Genomic DNA, 19,931 nt, shown 5'->3' on the forward strand with positions numbered 1-19,931 from the left:
GCTGCATCATCACTGTTGGTTAATTTGTTATTTAATCCCCCCTCCTCTTATCAAAACCAACATTATAAGAGAGAGAGAATGTATTACTAGATTATAGGGTTGAATTCCCTGAGTAGAATTACTTCTTCTCATATGCATTCAAAAACCAAAACAAAACCCTAATCTGAAAGGTCTTCCCATCCTTCCAACGAAATACATAGGACAGTGATGGTGAACCTTTTTTTGCTCAGGTGCCAAAAGGTCACACAAAAGAGCGATAGCACATGTGTGTTAGTAGGTCTTGGAGCAGCCTTGTGCGAAACCGTCGACATACACACAGCAGAGTTATTGCAGAGGTGTAGTTGTGTGGGCTAGCCAGTAAAAGACACAGTCTTAGTATTTAACAAAGTATTATTTACATATATACAACACAAAGTAGCAAAAGATAACAAACCGCACATAGCCGCACACAACTAAGAATATCTCAAAGTAAATTCCCCCCACAGGGAAAGGTACTGGCACCATATTATGGCCAAACCAGTCAAAGCTCTTAAAGACATATTACAACTTTACAGCTATAAACTACCAATGGTAGTTTAATACATGGCAACCCCAAAACAGGTGAGTACCATGTACTAACAATATGCATGTGCCCACACTCATAATGCAATGCCCTCCCCCTGCACATGCACATACAACCATCCCCCATGCTGCCTCCATGCATGCATGCAGAGCTCACTGTGCTGCATGGGTGCTGTATGCCACATGGCTGTGCCATGCGGGCACGCAAGGGCTTCACGTATATGTGCACACATGCGCAGTGCCAAAAACCTAGCTTCTGGGCATGTGTAGAAGCAAAAAACATCTTTTGCACATGTGCAGAAGCAAAAAACAAAATAGTGCCACCTACAACGCCACTTTGGGGGCATGGCCAGCGGTGATTGTTCCCAGTTTGGCGAGCAGGGGGAAATTCCTGCTATCGGTTCTATAGAACCAGTCCGAATCGGGAGCAACCTGCCCTGCTTTAGAGCATTCACTACTTTAGAAGGAATCTGACTGTGGTTTAATTAGAAATTAAAATAAGAAACAGGATCTTTTAGATGCAAGGTATCAAGTTTCCAATCCTTTCCTCAGGGTCAACAACGTCAGTGCAGTCTCAGCCTGCAAGAATTGATGCTGCTGTGCACATTGCAAGAAACCGGTTCCACCGTCTCAAGCCCCAATGCAATCTTGACTGGGAAAGCAAGCCCAACGTTGCTCCACCAGCGCGTTCTCCGTGTGCAGAACGCTTACTTCGCAGACAGGTAAGCTGGGTTCACGAGGTGGCCCTTCCTCTCCTCTCACTGGTTTTCACTCAATACGCAAGCTAGCTTCATCTGATTTAATTGGAAAATTATATAAGAAGCAGGGGGGAAATTAGTAAGATTGAAATAATGGGTCCAGGCTCCACTCTGTCTGATGAGTGGGACACATATCTAGGCCACATTCAATTTCATTGAGGGCCAAATCGGGGTTGCGTTTGACCTCAGGGGGCTAGGGTGAGCGTGGCCAGCTCAATGTCACTCATGCTGGGGCGCCTGTGATGGCCCAAGTGCTTTGCCAGTGAAAACGGGCTCCATTTTCAGCTGCAATGGCCTCCTGTAATCCTTTGCTTGTGAAAACGGAGATTGGAAAGGTCACCCACGGCCTCCCGAGCTCCATTTTCATTGGCAGAGGCACCATGGGCTGGTCCTTTGCTGTTTCCAGGACAACTCTGCAGGCCAGATCTAAGCACCCAGTAGGCTGAATCCAGACCCCAGGTCTTGAATTTGACACCCCTAGAAGTACTCCATAAAAGTACTTGCATTGGCCAATGTGGACTGTGCAAGTCACATGTATGGCTTCATGAAGAAAGCTTTAATATCTGGTAAGAAGTGATCTCTTTATCCTGATACGGTCCTTGAGTCTTACTGCAGATTACACCCAAATTTACTCAAATGCTACTTCAGTCTGCTGACTATATAGTTCCCTCTCTTGATGTCCTCTAGCTATGTAATTCAGCCCTATAGATCACCCACCTGCATAACTGCATCAATTTATCACAATATTATTTTTAAGAGATATATTTCTTCCATATATATTCACTATTCTTTAAATTTTCAACTTGACAGTGGAACTCTCTTGAAAAATTTACAATTTTTAATCTATGGTGGGTTTTTTTTTATTTATTCAAAAATTGGAACCCAGATCTTTTGCGTTCAGGCTGAAAAATTGTAATCTTAAACGCAAAAGATCTGTATTCATTTCTTCCAAATAGCATATTATACAAATTTAAGATTACTTTAGAGTTCAGTTTATTTAAAACCATTATTCCCTTTTCCCTGCTAACTAAATAAAATCCAACTTTTTTCCAAGGCATAATGTTTTCACTTAATATGAAGTATTAAACTGGCAAAGTAAATTCCTAAAGTCTATTAGACCGATGCTGAGCTAGTAGTCCAAGGTATATTAACAAACAATCAAATAGATTTCATGGTTCTAGCTCCTGAATGTGCTTCTTGTTGTTAAAAAGCTAACAGTCCAAATCTTTTTAATCACTAGCCCCAAAGATGAGAAGTCTCATTAGCTGCCTACTTGGCCATTATACTTACCAGCCAAGGACTTAATGTTTATTAAGCATCAAAACTTTGTTAGGTATCAGGCTAATTTTCACAAAATATTTCAAGGCAAAATTGACAAAGTGGTGATGCTACCAATAGTGTAGCATTTTGTGTTTCATTTCTTGTTAATTATTAAATTAGGAAGGCCATAAATTAGCCATCCAAAATCTCTCATTTCCCATTCATTGAGAAAAATTGAGAAAAATTGTTGCAGGTACAGTGTAGTGTTGGGACAACCCCGTCCCCATTATTCCTCTCTCTTCTTAGCAGTACGCGAATAAGGAGTGTGGGAGATTTTCCAGAAGCAATCATTTATTCCAGGGTCACTTATGAAGAGAAAGTCAGTAAAATAAATTGATAACTACTTTTAGCACTGAGATAGTAATCAAGAAGTACTCTAGAGGTACTTTGAAGGTAACCAGAAGCATTTTATTGCCAAGAAATATTATGTCTTCTTGGTTCTGACCCTTTACTTCTTCCCTCCAAGGGAATTAAGATCTCAAGGAGAAGGGTGTTTTGAGAGAGTTTCAATTGAGGTATTATTCCATATCATCAATGCCAGGTCTGTTGAGTGCCTTTCCAAAAGTGATTGATTAATCTATTGAACTGAAAGGCTAAAGATCCCCAGAGCAATTAGTCCTCTTTCCCCAAAGTAAAACCACATTAATCACCCATTGAATTACAAAATATATCAACAATGAGAAGCTAGGCTGAGAAGCCTCCTTAAGAATTGGTTATTTCAGACAACCAACCTTATTTTATACCTGCACACATACAGCAGGTAGACGCAGATGTAGCGTCTCCTGCTTGGGCAGGGTGTTGGCTTAGATGGCCTGCAAGGTCCCTTCCAATTCTGTTAATCTGATAGATAGATAGATAGATAGATAGATAGATAGATAGATAGATGGATGGATGGATGGATGGATGGATGGATGGATGGATGGATGGATGGATGGATGGATGGATGGATGGATGGATGGATGGATGGATGATAGATAGATAGATAGATAGATAGATAGATAGATAGATAGATAGATAGATGATAGATAGATAGATAGATAGATGATTGATAGATAGATAGATAGATAGATAGATAGATAGATAGATGATAGATAGATAGATAGATAGATAGATAGATAGATAGATAGATAGATAGATACATAGATACATAGATACATAGATACATAGATAAAATGTATATGAATGTAACAGCATTCCATATGCCTCAGCATATAGTAATGCTGGCCACAGGACCACTGAAAATGTATTTTGACAACGCTGTCTCCCTCAGCTAAGAAATGGAGATGAGCACTGCTCCCTAGAGTTAGACTCGACTGGACAAGAGAAACCTTCACCTTTTTATACTATGAAAAAACACAAAAATGCATGCTACTCAAAACAGCTCTTTTACTTCTCAATTTTGGTGAAACAACCTTGAGAATTCTGGAACTACAAAATGACTATGAGATGGCTACAGACACTCCAAGATTGGCATATCTCTAATACAGGGAGAACCAGGTTTAGGGGTCATACCCCATCAACAGGAGCCTCCTCCCTCTGTCATTTTGGCCAGTTCATTTCTTCTATGCATCATTGTTTTAAACCAGGGGAGGGCAGTCTTGCCCTCAGCATTGTGAAAGCATCTGATTGAGACCTGAGGGAGAAAGTTAATTTTATTTATTCCTGTCGTTTACTATTAATTCATTTCAAGTCTTCTGTGGGATTTTTTTTCTTATTCTGATATTTTTTTCCAAACCCAAGTTTTAAATACAAACCCTGACAGGTCACATAAGGTTAAACACAATTCTCAAGATAGAAAACGTGATTGCAAACAATAAAGGCCAAAGGCAATACTTTCATTTAAATATACATGTAGCCAAGCAACAGGCCTATGAAATTGTGGTGAATCTTGTTCCTGAAATGAATCTTCTCATTTAATAGTCTCAATAGTCTGTTTCTTGACCATTTAAATTTAATTATGTTATTTGGCTAGCTGTTTTTTGTAAATATCTTATTGTTTCACTTACTCCAAAGTATTCCATTTAGGATAACTATACATGAAGCATTGGTGATACAATAAAATTATATTTCATTTTTCTACTCTGTATAATATTTATTTTTTCTTCTCCTTCTCTCTCTTCTTTCCTTCTTGCTTCTTTGTTTCTTATTATTTCTTTGTTGAGCTGAATTTTATTTACTTTCTCTTTGGGGCTACCTTTGAAAAGTGTTCGGAAACTCCAGATCGTGCAGAATGCAGCTGCGAAAGCTATCATGGCCTTTCCTAAATATGCCCATATTACTCCAACAATCCGCAGTCTGCATTGGTTGCCGATCGGTTTCCGGTCACAATTCAAAGTGTTGGTTATGACCTATAAAGCCCTTCATGGCATCGGACCAGAATATCTCCGGGACCGCCTTCTGCCGCACAAATCCCAGTGACCAGTTAGGTCCCACAGAGTTGGCCTTCTCCGGGTCCCGTCGACTAAACAATGTCATTTGGCGGGACCCAGGGGAAGAGCCTTCTCTGTGGCGGCCCCAATGCTATGGAACCAACTCCCCCCAGATATCAGAGTTGGCCCCACACTCCGTGCCTTTCGTAAGCTCTTAAAAATCCACCTCTGTCATCAGGCATGGGGGAATTGAAATATTCCTTTCCCCTAGGCTTATAAAATTTATGTATGGTATGACTGTATGTATGACTGATCTCTTAAATTGGGAGTTTTAAATTTTTTACTATTAGATTTGTTTACGTTGTCTTTTTACTGTTGTTAGCTGCTCCGAGTCTGCACCTTGTCCTCCCCCAGCCCGGGCAAGAGGCAGATGGACACCGATGTGGTCAATCAGTATCCTTCCTGAAGAAAAAAAGGGAGGAGAGCGGGAGAACGAGAAGGAAAGAGAAAGAAAGGAAGAAAGAAAGAAAGAAAGAAAGAAAGAAAGAGGGAGAGAAATAGAGAGAAAGGGAGGGAGGGAGAGAGAAAAACATAGAAAGGGAGAAAGAGAGAGAGAAAGAGTGAGAGGGAGGAAAGGAGGGAGAGAAAGAAAGAAAGAGAAATAGTGAGGGAGGGAGAAAGAGAGGAAAGAGAGAGAGAGAAAGAAAAAGAGAAAGAAAGAGAAATAGAGAAAAGGGGAGGAAGAGAGAGAAAGGCAGAGAAAAAAGGAAAGAAGGAGAGAGGGGAGGAAGAAAAAGATTTTTTTTTTGCTCCATTTAGGACACATTTCTATTCAGTGACCCCCCACCACCACCACCACCATCAATGGTGTTCCTCTTTACCAGTGTAAAAATCTGGTCACTTTACCCTATACCAGTGATGGCGAACCTTTTTTGGTTTGCGTGCCAAAAGGATGGATGTGTGTGGGTATGCTAGCATGTGTGAATGTAAGCACACCCATTTCCTCCCCATGAGCATGTGCAACCCCCCATTCCCCCACGCATGTGCACAATTCCCCCCACCCCTTCGCATGCGCATAGGCCTCACTGAAGCCTGGGACATGGAAAAACAGTACAACAGGCAAACCAGAAGTTCAGAAGACGCACTTCCGGTTTGCTCATTAAGCACAACAGGCAAACCGGAAGTGCATTTTCTGAACTTCCGGCTTGTCCTTTGGGCAGGTTTTTTTGCACTCCGGGGTTTCAAAGAAGCTTCCCTGGAGCCCCTGGAGGGCAAACGGTCTTCCCCAAGGCTGAAAATCAGTTGGCCAGCATGCTGGAGCTGACATAGGGCAATGTCTCACATGCCCTCTGATATGGCTCCGCGTGCCACCTATGGTACACGTGCCATAGGTTTGCCATCACAGCCCTATACCATTTCAGACAAGTGACTCTCCAGTCTCTTCTTAAAACCTCCAATGATGAAGCACCCACCACTTCCGACGTTCTGACACAGTTCTTCTTTTATAGTTGTTGTGAGCCGCCCCGAGTCTACGGAGAGGGGCGGCATACAAATCTAATAAATAATAAAAAATAATAATAATAAGTTCCAGAATCTCCTGCCATTCAATTTCCCTTTCTTTTCTTGGGGCTGCCCTGGCAATTAGTGATGAATTCCTTGGTGGAAGTCAATCTGCTGATTTTCAAGAACAGAAAAGCCTTGTGTAAGGAGTTGTTCCTTGCCAGTGCACTGCAAAAGTGTTTTTCTTCTAATGAATACTGTGCCAGCCCAATGCGGATATTTCCACCTACTGCACCCTTCATCCTTAAAACTCCTGAAAATGCTAGGCACTAACCCAATTGTAGACACGCTGATTCCAAGTCCTTGTCCAGTCCTAGCTCCAAAATTGACAAGGGGCAGGTTGGCCAGGTTTATCACTATGGGAACTAGAAGCCCTGTAGACAGCCATCTCCCCTCTACAAGCAGTTCAGTGGGAATCCCACCACCTCGGTATCTTCCTTGAGGTCTACAGGCTCCCTTGTATTTCTTTTGCTTTCTGGGGGGAGACGAGTTACTTCTAGATATAATTTTCAGTAGGAGAAACAAGAGCCTTCTAAGAATACTGACAAATCTTCTGTGAATATACTAAAATTCACACCGTTGTAGTAAATCTAATGAATGGTATTTACTCACCTTAACAGCAGTCTCTGTGGACACATAAAAGTGCAATTTCAACAAATAAAAATATTGTGCAGCATTTTTAGTTTCATAACCCCGTAGCAACATGCTTTTATTTATCTGAATTCATAATCAAGCCAAAAATTGTTCTTTCTCTGTTAAGCAATACTAATAAACTTGCAAAAGCTTTAATTATAAATGTTGATTTCTTTTTAAAGAAATAAATGTAACAACAACCCCATATCCTCATGAATGTATTTCCATTTTTTCCCATGAACTCGGCCATGTTTGTATAAAAGCTTTCCTAGGCTTGATTTTGTGCCTTGGAAAATCAAGAATTATAGGGCATGCTCTACTGTACTAGGCAAACCTATTGTAATATTATTTGTTTGTTTGTTCATTAAAAAAACATGTACAAGACAGCAAGTATTGGTATAAACGTAAACGAAAGTAAAGCAAGTACAGGTGAATTTGGACAATATGACAGTAATGCAGAGATGGTAGGCACAATTGTATGCTTATGCACGCCCCTTACAGACCTCTTAGGAATGGGGTGAGGTCGACTGTAGACAGTCTAAGAGCGCCGATTTACGTGTTTTATTTAGCATCAATGCTACTTAAGCTCCTGAATGCCTAAAAGAGTCATTTCCAAGAGTAAAACTCCTGCTTAGGTTCTGTTCGTAATCTGTTGTCCCCTGAGGTCGTCTGCAAGCACCTCTTGGCTCTGAAACAAACGTGCCATATAGACTGTTCTGAAGGCAGTTCTATCATAGTTCCTATGAGTGCAAGGGAAAGAGAATTTAGGCTGAGCTCATCTAAAAAACAGCAAGAGTTTCCAACTAATCCCAGAGCAGACTGTCATGAATTAGAGAGAGTACAACATTTGCAAAATAGATAATGTGGCTGCGGGGCATTGTGAGAGCAGCTGGTAAAGAAACCTTGAAACCGGAGCTTGCTGGAGTTTTCAATCCATCACACACAAAGCTAAAATCCAGTTGTCATATTTAATATGCCATTTATATCCTGCACCTTCCCTGTACTAATACTTCTTCTATGTGTTTCCTCCCATCTGATTCTTGGATACCTCCTACGCAGATGGCCATACGGAACGACTCTTCAGATACTCATAGTTCAGAAAGCAGAGAGAACCTCCACGCTGAGGTGAGTGAGCTCTCTGATTCCAACTTGTCAGCCCCGTCAACCGAGGACCTTTCTATCACTTTGACATCCCCGGAAGTCAGAGAGTCTGCCAGCTGGGTCCGATCAAGTGTTCACACTCAGCAACATTCCCGCAATCAATATAACATTTCCAAGCATGTTCCAGATTTGTGTGCCTGTACAGACTCTCTTCAGGAACTGCCTGGGGATCCGATGGACCAAGAAGTATCAGAAATAAACAGCTGTTTTACTTCAGGAACTTGTTCAGCCATGAGTGCCTCATCAGTGGTCCAGCCTGAGACCCCTAAGAGAAGTGTAGGCAACAGTGGCAATGTTCCTTTGAAGGACCTGAAGAAATGCTACAGTGTAGATACACAAGGTCTTCTTAAAAAACCGTCATCGTGGTTAGACGATCAAAGGAGACACTCCATAGAAATTTGTTCCATAGAAAACAGCCCCCAGCATCATTCCACATCTAGTTCTTCTGGCTTCATCAGTCAGGTCTTCAGTGAAATGGAAGGCTTGCAAGGGACACGGCCAAAGAAAAAAATGAGCCCCCCATGTATATCCATAGACCCTCCTGAGGAACAGAGGTTGCTACTAAGGAGGTCTTGCACCGCGTCCCCTTCCAGTGCAGATGTTTGCTTGAGAAGACGTGCACCATCTTGGGACTCCAAGGACTCCGTGGACGCAGGGGACTCCGCCCTCCCAGACAGTCTGTCAGTAACTCCAACTCCAAAGAAAGACTTGTTGACGCTCCCTAGTTTTTCCTTTGATCAACCAGATGTCGACCCTTGAAATGGGTTCTTTTCTGTTACTGGTGCCAAACGTTTTTTTCCCCCTCCCTCATGTAATAAATTAAACCTCTCTATTCTAAAACGGCACTGATTTTTTTAAAAATCCAAAGTTTAAAAAAAGAGCTAGCTGGTAGAAGAATGGTTAAGCTATATCACGCTTACTTAAGCATAAGTTCTGCTTGGGTAAAAGCAATACATTGTTCAGAGTCTATATGTATAGTCTATTTTATTAAATTAATTGAACCTAGTATTGCAGTATGTAGTACATTTTGTGGCTTAAAGACCTGGTTTATTTTCTCTTGTTTTATGTACCTCAGAATATTCCTGAGACTATGTTGGCATTTTTTTTAAAAAAAAAAACGAATATTTTGACCTTTAAAATTACACATTTAACCCTCCCTCTTTTTTTCTCTATTCTTTCTTTTATTTTCTTTTGCAAAGCACAAGATGTAGCCATTAGTGCATTACCGAGAACATGTGCCCCATAATAGACCATAAATAAGAATTGTTGCAATTATAATGCATTTCGCGTACTGAACCATCCACTACTTTCTGCAGAGATTAGCCATATCTATTGGATCTTATTACAGTGCAAAGCAAAAGGAAATACAGAAATTAAACAATGAACAGAATGTATGAACAGACAGGTTTGCAAAAATGTCCATTATGTTGAGAATTCAACTGCCTTCCAGTAATATGCATACATATATTTTATCATGGCTTTCCTTAACAATTTCCAAAATCTTATGGAGCAGGAATACTTAGGATGAGAAACATTCTCTGATCCCACTGCTCAACACTGATAGGTTGGAAGAGAAGGGAAAAAATGATACTCCAGCTATTTCTTACCCCTTATTTCATACTCTCTTTTGGTGAGAGTCAGGGGCAGCTGCTTACAAATCCATCTAATTGGAATATTTCACACCCATTTATCCAATTGGAATGGATACTTCCTTACTTATGAGCAACTTCAGTTCCTTAACTACCATTTTTGTTTATCTTTATGAAGTGCAGCCATTGCTCTATGGAAAAGGCTATGCTCCCCTGAAACTCAGTCTCCATAGTGGCAGATAGTCAATGTCTACAAGAGGAATACATCCTTGGGACACCTAGTAGAAATGTGTACATTCTGTTTATTTCAATGGCACCCACTGCTATGAAAGGGATAGAAGGTCGTAGATGTACACCTGAAATGAGTGAATCGTATGGATGGAAATCAAACTCTTGCCACAGATGGAGCAGGCAAAGTTTCCTACTATTTATTCACATCTCTACAGAAATGAGATAGGCTAAACATGTCAGGCTACTGCGACAGGCACAACATGGACCAGTGAAGGTGGATGTGTATCCTGATTAATGTGTAGTTCAACTGCTCTAGTTCCCACCAGAGAGACTAAGAATATTGTTGTCATTCAGTGTGTCCTGTTGGAGCCTCATAAAGGTGTCTTTTAAGGTGAATGCTGAGGATTTTTCAAAATAGCTTCACATTCTGCAGTAGAAGAATTGTGTGAACGAACTTTAAGTTACATTAACTTCTAATCAATCAAATGTAGAGGCAGCCCAGAGTGATTTCCTTAATTGACCATTCAATGATCCAACATCTAGAATGATTACTTCTTCTCTTTTTCCTCCTCATCGCCATCTTCATCATCGAACATATTGTTGAATGAGGCTTCCCACCCCCCATACTGGGGGCATTGTATAACCCAACCAGACAGGCAGTTACAAATTTAGATGCTTTTTTAAATGCTGAAATGGATGCTGATTTGCAATATTGCAATCCCCTCACACATATTCTTTTTCCACTAGCATTGCTTAAGATAGGAACACCCCAATTGTATTTTGATATTCAAATAATTTTCAAAGAAAAATCCTAGAAAGGTTCCGTTCTTTATTTCTTTTTCACTTAAGTCAAGATGTTTTATTTAGCAGATTATAGTCCGAGAGAGAGAGGGAGAGAGACAGAGAGACAGAGAGACAGACCCGTACACACACACACACACACACACTTATTACCACTTATAAACCCACATGCCATTTCTTCCATGCAAGTTAATTCCAGTTGGCATTAACCTCGCCCGGCTTTAACCATTAACCATGCCAAGTTTTAGACATCTTTTCTCCATTTTAGTGGAGTGCCAGGACTCAATTTTCAGTGCCAGAGCTTAACCTTGGAACAGAAGAACAAATACGGTAGATTAAAAATGCCCCAAGCATTTCCTTTTTTCTAATTCTAAATAAGCAGCAGAAATTCCCTATTGGGGTGAGGCTTTTTTTTAACTCAAAAGCCTTTTTTCTAGAATGCTATGATCCACAGAATTATTTTCCAAGAAATTAAGCATTGGGGATAACTATCTGACTTCCACAGATGCCACCATGGAAACAGCAGATCTTGCACAATAATAGCATGGTGTTTTGCATTAGGTGCTTTTACATTTAAAAAAAAATTCTGCCCTAATACAAAAGCTCTTCTATTTATACAAGTAGTCCTTGACTTACGATCAATTGTTTTAATGATTGTTCGAAATTATGGCAGTGCTGAAAAAATGACTTACTATTGATTCTTGCACTTATGATCACTGTAGTGTCCCCACAAATTTTGCACATTTAGCAATTGGATGCATTTGTGACAGTTGAGTACCCCAGGGGCCACGTGATCCTGTCATTTGAAATCTCCCCAGGGGGCTTCTGACAAGCAAAATCAAGAGAGTTGCTTAATGTCCAGAGCAAAAAGTTTGTAAAATCTGGTGCAACTCACTCAATGAGACCTCGCTTAGCATTGGAAATTCTGGTCCCAAATTGATCAAAAATAGAGGACCACCTGTATACCTTTTATCAGATAATATGAGACACACTCATTTCTTCAAACATTCTCAAAAGCTGTTCAACTGAGTTACAAGCATATTTGAGTTTCATCTGTTAAAAGCGACTCTTACTAGATCTAGTGAGAATATCTTACAGTCTCCAGATCTTTCTTGCACTCATCTAACTTGGCAGCAGAGAGTTAGTTTTTACACATACCTTTGATTTCTTGTGCCCAAGAAATAGCATAATTCTCCAGATAAATCAGTATTCTGCATATCCAAAGCTCCTCAGAATTGTGCTGGCACAATCTGGTGAGCTTTGTCAGTATTGATGTGATCCAAATTGCTTTTTTCTATGGATCACATTGTCCCTTTATTCATTCTTTTTAAAAAAAATAGTAGGATAAAATGACCTTGCTTTTTAAGCCACATGAATATTTTTGCTAAAATAATTTATTTCAGCTTAATCTCTCTATTAAATGTACTGTATTTACCATTGCAGTCTTAATAAATGTTTTAAACCCAGAATATCTTTAATAGATATTCTAGATCATGCGCTCATATAGACCACATTTTGTTAAATATAGAAACTAAACCAAACATAAATATTGATTGAAAACAATTAAAAACCACTTTGAATATGAGGATATAATCTTAAACACTGAAACATTTATCTTTATGATTATAAAATCAACTGAATTAGACACTCCTAAAAACACCTTGAATTTTGACAACTGGTAATTGTTTAAATCAGTCTGAAGTACAGGGACGTTGTTTATTAAAGTCTTCAAAATGCTCCTTACCAATAGACTCTTACTTTAGTGCCACCCAGCTTGTGGAAAATTATAAACATACAATTTATAATACTGTACTGTCATTATTCCAGGCCATTGAGTAGGAAATGAAATCTAACCAGGTCACCAACTTAAATTAGACCACTCTTCTTGAACCTATTAATCATTTTAATATATAAGCAATTAGTGTGATTCTTACAAATGAGTCCATGATCTTCTCATGTAAAACGTAGAAAAAAGCACAATATGATGATCTAAATGATTTCAGTCCATTGTTTTTGGCTTAATTACTTGGTTTATCTACGTCAAAGCCAGCTGCAGATAATCAACCTTATATATAGTGAGGGAATTGTGTCCCCTGTTTTGTCACTCTCCCTCATGTAACCATGATTCTCTGAACATCTGCCCATTCATCCATCATGTTTATCCCCAAGGTCTGTATACCTACAGCATCCAGTATGGCATTCCCAAAATGGAACTCAAATCAATTTGCCATGCAAAGACAATAAAGTTAATGAGACAAAGCAATGCAGAAGTATCAAAATTAGGTAAAATGATCCTGGGGGACAACTCAGCACAGCCAACTTGGACAACTCTCCTTGGTCAACTTCCCATGAACATCTCACCACAGGACAATTCAATACAAAATACAGCACAAATATACAAAAGTTACATTAATTTCAAGAGAAGTGTGACCAATGATAATAAAAATAAAGTCAATCCAGAAATACAAAAGTTACAATAATTTCAATGAAAACATGGTTGCCAGTAATACAAGTAACTGAATGAAACAATTAATATAGGATTCAATTGCCCCACAACCATGGCCATGATGAATTGGCAATGGTGAATTGGCTGGGGTGAGTTGTCCTAGACCCCTTTGCTAGACCTTTTGCATAATCTAATTTGCTAAGGCAATCAAACGGCCTGCAGTATCTACAGTGGTTAAAATGTGCACTAGTTGTCTAGTAATATGAAATCAATTGTGCCCTACACCTTCAATAGCTAACCTCTGGGTAAGAGAAAGTGCAATATATTAGGAAGAAACTAAAATGCAAAATGTAGCCTGCTTTGAAATGAGAGGAACTATCACAACTCAAATTTAAAAGGATTAAAATTAGTATATTTTCGGTGCTTGGGAAGCATTGTTGGAATGTTAATAAACTAAGGAGTTGCTTCATGGAATTATATTCAATGAAGATCAATCAATACATAACTTACTGTAAGCTAATGCATTCAGGAAAATAAAGCATGCATACTTTGTGATACGAATATTTTCTACTTGCCCTTTTGAAAACTCTAATTGAAGTACTACCCTGAGTGCAATAATCTTCATGGAATTTTAAATAACTTTGGGTTGGGCCTTTTTTAAATAACATTAGACTTTTGTATAAAAAGCAAAACACAGTGGTTCTGAGGAGATGTACATCGATTCTGTAGAGTGGTTCTGGTTATAGTTTTTGTATTATTTTTGTTGTAGAAATTGCTAGAGCAGTGTCTATTCCTGCCAAGCTTCTTAGTAATAGAAGTGAACAGAGGTCTTGCCTTTTAATATGAAGACTTGGGAGAAAGATTGATTCTATGTTAAGGTTTTGGTTTGATTTTTTTCCTGCTTTCCCAAACATAAATTAAAATTTATTGCCCGGTTCTAAACACATTTTGAGGCGGCGGGGCAGATGAGTAGTTGCTCTCAGATGTAATCCTTAAATCTCCAGCTCTTGGGCAGTTGTCTCTCTCTTTATGGAAGAGATTTTTTTCCGAAGGAAAGTGTCTGAAGCCAGGCTGGGGGAGGGAAAAAAATTGGCCAGTACCTCCATTCGAAAGTGTCTTGCACCCATGGCACGAATGGAATTAATATAGTTGTGTATTAGTCTGTCTTTGATCACGATAAGCTGTACTATAAACTTCAGTTTGTCAATGTGACTTAAAAAGTAAGCTACAAACTTAACATACACTTTTTATGATTGGAATGAGATGTCTGTTCTACATTGTATAGCTTAAAATAGTGGATCCCAACTGCACTGTGTAGCTTTATGCCCATATTTAGTATATATATGCTAAATTAAGTACGAGGACGACATGTAGGAAAAGAGATCTACAGATGAGACTGGTTAAGGTCTGAACTCTGCTAATGTTAATAAATTAGTGTATTGGAAAGCTTGATTACAGGGGAAAAAGCAGCTGAATGAGTTCTAATCTTGAAAGAGATATTACAGCTTTTATTATTGTTATTGAAAGGAATATTTTGTTATACTAACAGCTTTGGTAACAGGCTAATTTATGAATGTTTAAGACACTGACTTTTGGATTTAAATGTCCATTCTTAATCAAATAAAAATCTTAAATAAATCAGCAGCCCAACTGAGATGTAACGTATGCTACAAATAAGTAGGCTAACTCAATGTTGTACTCATTATGGAAAAAAATACCCTTATGTGATTTGATCATCATTTACAGGAATATGATATATATTTTGTTCGTTATGACTTTGGTGCATCTGAGTGTGTTTAGAACTGGATTTCTCTCTAGCTCTCTCTAATGCTGCAGCTCTACATTATATTTTTAAAAATGTATTAATCAAAAAGTTTATTTCTGTTCCTAATCCCCCCATGGCAAGTTCTATCCAGTTTGTTTCAAAGCACACCGGCACTTTAATACTATGGACTTAGTGTCTGCTGGTAAGAAGAGACAATTCTGTTTTTGCCAGGTTATAGTAATTTATGAGGGTAAAGATTTGCTACCACATCAAGGGGAGGGGAAGACAATGTAAATTCCATATTTGCAAACATTGCACATAGTATTTCTATAACTTTTAGAGAGATTACAGGTTATTTAAACTGTAGATAATTTGGAAGAAGAAAAACAATAAATACTTTTTCTGGCTTCTGTAGAGTGTACTCAATTGAAAAAAAAATAAGTTTTATGAGCTAACAATGCCCCCTTCTTTCCTTCTGTGCCCTCTGACTATAATAACCCATGTAGAATCTTTCACAAAAATTACTAGAGTAGCCACAGTACCAATGTCCATAAACAATCTAGCAACTATTTTAGAACTTTGTATTTAATAATCAACTTATTGTTGTATCAGGTACAGAGAATGAAAATTGGGTATGTGGTCAGGGCAACAAAAGATGAAATGAATGGGGCGTATTGGATTAAAATGTCTTTTTTTTTAATGAGTGTAAAACTTTACAAATGACAAAGACAAATGTGTACTATTAAAAGATTTTGAAAGTAAAACATGTGCAGCTTCGTTATTTTGTTCCTATCATCTCTATCTATTTAACTATATATCTAACAGAACAGATATGAACATCAATTTATTTATTAAAGGTTTACTTCATGCATTGGGAATATAATTCCGCAAAATTTCCAGCCTCCAGCACTATTAGCCATATATTCCAAGAGGGACCCTTTCCTAAATATTTGGCTTGATTTATATCATTCTGCAAATTATAAATAATGTATGGGAACATAGGCATTCACTTCACAAAACCTCAACTCAGAAGAGATTTGCATACAACTCAAAAGAAATTATCATGACATGTAGGGATGTATCGAGTATTCAATGCATAAACTGCTCTAGACAGTCAAAACAATTTAATTTCTGTCATCCCCTGCTACCTGTTCAGCATAGGTATTCTGTAATTTTACTGTTCTGTAAAAGTGAATATGATTGAATAACAATAGCCCTTTGTAGCCCTAAGTGATTTACAGAGTCAGCATGTTGCCCCCAACAATCTGGGTCCTCATTTTACCGACTTTGGAAGGATGGAAAGCTGAGTCAACCTTGAAACCAGTGAGATTCAAACTGCCAAATTTCAGGCAGCCAGCAGGCAGCAGAAGTAGCCTGCAGTACTGCGCTCTAACCACTGCACCACCACTTTTAAGTACTATTTGTTCTTTTTTTTTTTTTTACTGGGTGTGGTGGAGGGGGAATCACTGTTATTGTACTTGTCCAAATGAAAAAAAACTTTTTTCCCAAATATTCTTTTGTTAAAATAGAAACTTTCTACAACAACAGCCTTTTCCAATTCCACTCTGAAAGGAAACCTGCAATTGATTTCATTCCTGCTGACCTCAAAACTTAAGAGAAGACCCAGAAAATGCTGAGTCAATAGATCTTGTCTTTTCCTCCAACTAATTGGAGCATGTAAAGAAAAGCCTCCCTCAAGACCTGTACAGCTGCTAGTTGTGGAGGTTTTTTTTTTAAGAAATCCTTTTGCTTCACTTTCACAAGAATGAAATAAATTGTTAGGCGCTCTATTGTTTGTAATTTTCAATGCATGGTATTTGCATTGCTCTGCAAAACAATCTGAGAGACTACAACGAAGGGAAGCTATTTGATGCGTGATCAGTTAAACATATAAATTAATGCATTGAAATAATCTACCCTGCCGGCCTTGCTACTATTCCTCAATTGCACTTGCAACCACGGGTGAATTAAGAAAATGAAAAAATAGCAGGCTGGCAACTCAATAGCCAGGTGCTTTTCATAGTAGCTACAATTGTGGCTGCATGTTGGGATGGTGGCTCAGTTGGAACTGGAGAAGATGATGTCTAAAAACATAGAAAGAGAAGCTCTAGAAACAATGTATGGGATAGGGAAGAGCAACCGCTGTTTTATCCAGGAATCAAGAAGTGGGATGAACTATTGGAAATTGCCCAGCAAATTCTGCAGACTCACAGCAAACCCAAGGAAAATAACAGCTTTGCTGTGGTTTCAACCAAACCAGATCAAAGTCAAAAACAAATGAAATTGTGTAATTAAGCAAGTTTAGTGCCAAACTTTAGTGTGAAAGATTCTTGGGTTTGTCGACAGTATAATAGTAACAAAGAAAGGTGTTCCCCCCCCTCCTTTTTGTTTTGTGGGCCCAGTTCCTTTCTCGAAGCCTCGGTGGAAATGTCGCTTGTCACATCTCACTGGTGCAAAACGTGGCAAGCTAGCAGCCTCAGCAAGGCATTCTTCTTTCACTCCTGCCTTTCTAACATTCAAATACGGATAGTATATGCAGAGGTGGGCTGCTAAGGTGGAAAGGTGACATGTGCTTGCCCAGGTGCAGTGGCAGAATTGCGCTGGACTCCGCTAGCACTCAGAGCCACGGGGCCGAGCACAAGTCATCTTTCCACCTTAGCAGTCCACCTCTGAGTATATGGCTCTGGACTGGCCAGGCATCTTGATAAAGTCTCAAGGCATTAATCAACGAGAACAACTCTTTCTGGTTTTATGCACAGAAGAAGAAAAAATCTCCAAGGCACAGTCATCAGGAAACAAACATGGATCGCACAAGGAGGACTTTGTTGTGGTCCTGTCTTCCTTGTGTTGTGATTCCGTCTGAGGCCCCTCAGGGAATGGCTGATCCTCTGCCGGCTTCCTGCTCAGAGGGGGAGGATGAGGAACAGGAGGTTCAGGCAGACGGGGAGGAGGAATCTCAGGCTGAGGGAGAGGGAGGACAGCCAGAGTCCCCCGAGAGGGAGCTCTCCCCAGCAAGCAGCCTGGATTCCTTAGATGAAAATGCACAAGCAATAATCGATCTCCGGCAGAGAAGAGCAACACAATGAAGGGGACAATTAGCCAGGTACTTTCAGCACTAAAGAGGCAACAGCTGGGTTTGGGTGTGGTGCTCTCTGGAAAGGCTGAAAAGGCAGACCCACCCTTCCTGGCTTGTGGAGTATTATCTTTGGGAGTCCTGGGACCTGGCTGTGATCTTTGGCGTCTTGGAATTCTGGTTTGTGACTTTGAATACTGAAACCTTGGGGGGGAAAGGTGTGGGTCTTATTCTCTACAGTGGTGGGTGTGCCAGCAAGAAGTCTGCTGTATTGTCTGGCCATCAGGACTCTGCTGTGAAGTCTCATAGCCTGCCTGTTGGGAAGAACAGGTTTTTCTCTGTGTTTATTTTTCAAACTATAAAGTGCTTTTGCTTTTACCAGCGTGTCTGGCTGCTTTTTCCAGTTGGTGTTGAAGTCTGGGGGCACCCAGACAGAACACCTTGTATGTCTCCTGCCCTCTTTAGGCAGTCTCTGAACACTGCTGCTGTGTACTTAGAACCTGCCTGCTTCAAACTGGGCAAGCAACTGCCTGTGAGCATCCCAGTCGGCATGCAATCCTTGTAAATAGCGTAGACAATGGTGAGCACACTTTGATTAAAAGGGGGGGGGGGGCTTCATGCATAGGCTGAATGCCACCATCGTCTGAAATAGGCTTTCCAGAAAGGAGGAGCATGATTCACTATTGTCTTCTGCCTCTTTACCCAGAATGTTGCCAAAGGGTTCCCTTCACCATTCCTCGGTCCTATTGGAGTTAATGCTATTGGCGTGTATGTTGGTACCCTTATATCAGAGGTGAGTTCCTCCCAGTTCAGACCGGTTTGCCCGAACCAGTAGCAAGCCACTGGTGACATCACAATGACATCACAGAAGAGATTCTGTCAATGGCGGTCCATGGACACCGCCATCTATATTTATTTGTTCATTTATTTGTTTGTTTGTTTGGAATTTTGGGGGGGATTTTTCCGGGGTTTTTTTTCTTTTCTTCCACACATGTGCAGAAGCTGAGTTTCCGGCCCTGCACATGTGCCGCCATCTTCTTTTCAGCTTTTAAAAATATTTTATTTTATTTTTCGGAACTGCGTATGCACATGTGCGCATCCGCAAGGCACAGCCACATGGCATGGGAGAAAGCGAACCGGCAGCGAGGTAAGTTAGAACCCACCCCTGACCTCTGACGGGCAGCAGTCAGAACTTCCAGGTGCGCAGCTCTGGTAGGAAAATCCCAAGTGCATGCCCAGGTGTGTGCCCCTGACACACTCCTGCATAAAATTTGGCTTCTGCACATGCGCAGCAAGCCAAATTTCATGCAAGAATGTATGCGCACAACCGATGGGCACGCCCATACCCACATGACCTTCAAGGGAGCTCCAGTAGCAGGTAAGAAGAGCGGCCCTTCACTGCCCCTGACTTATATGGTGTGACAACACAATGAGCAATCCCATGGGACCTTCCTACCCTCAGTTCCATTAGCTGGCTGGCCACGGGCCAAAACGTTATAATAATATATAGCCACATCTCCTTTCCCTCCGAGAATATAGGTTGCGCTGCTGCCATCCAGAGGCTTTCACTATACGGTAGTAAAAATGGGGAAAGGATTCATTTCAGGGGAAGTGATAAAACCAACTGCTATGATTCTGTTCATAGGGATAGAGTGCAGATAATT

The 19,931-nt window shown here is 40.0% G+C and overlaps 2 protein-coding genes across 6 annotated transcripts in view; both read left to right on the top strand.

Annotated features, from left to right (window-relative positions):
• Positions 1-9,368, top strand: part of CACNA1G (calcium voltage-gated channel subunit alpha1 G) — a 393,060-nt gene extending 383,692 nt beyond the window's left edge. For all 5 annotated transcript variants that reach the window (XM_070740004.1, XM_070740005.1, XM_070740007.1 and 2 more), the window contains 2 exons: positions 1,114-1,283; positions 8,261-9,368. In XM_070740004.1, the coding sequence (XP_070596105.1) occupies positions 1,114-1,283; positions 8,261-9,121 (1,031 nt within the window). In that variant the 3' untranslated portion in view covers positions 9,122-9,368. The remainder of the gene's footprint in view (positions 1-1,113; positions 1,284-8,260) is intronic.
• The window catches only part of ABCC3 (ATP binding cassette subfamily C member 3), a 221,676-nt gene that overhangs the window by 54,676 nt on the left and 147,069 nt on the right, over positions 1-19,931 (top strand). The window lies entirely within an intron of this gene.

Source organism: Erythrolamprus reginae, chromosome 2, assembly GCF_031021105.1.
Source record: "Erythrolamprus reginae isolate rEryReg1 chromosome 2, rEryReg1.hap1, whole genome shotgun sequence".
In the NCBI taxonomy this organism is placed as follows: domain Eukaryota; kingdom Metazoa; phylum Chordata; class Lepidosauria; order Squamata; family Dipsadidae; genus Erythrolamprus; species Erythrolamprus reginae.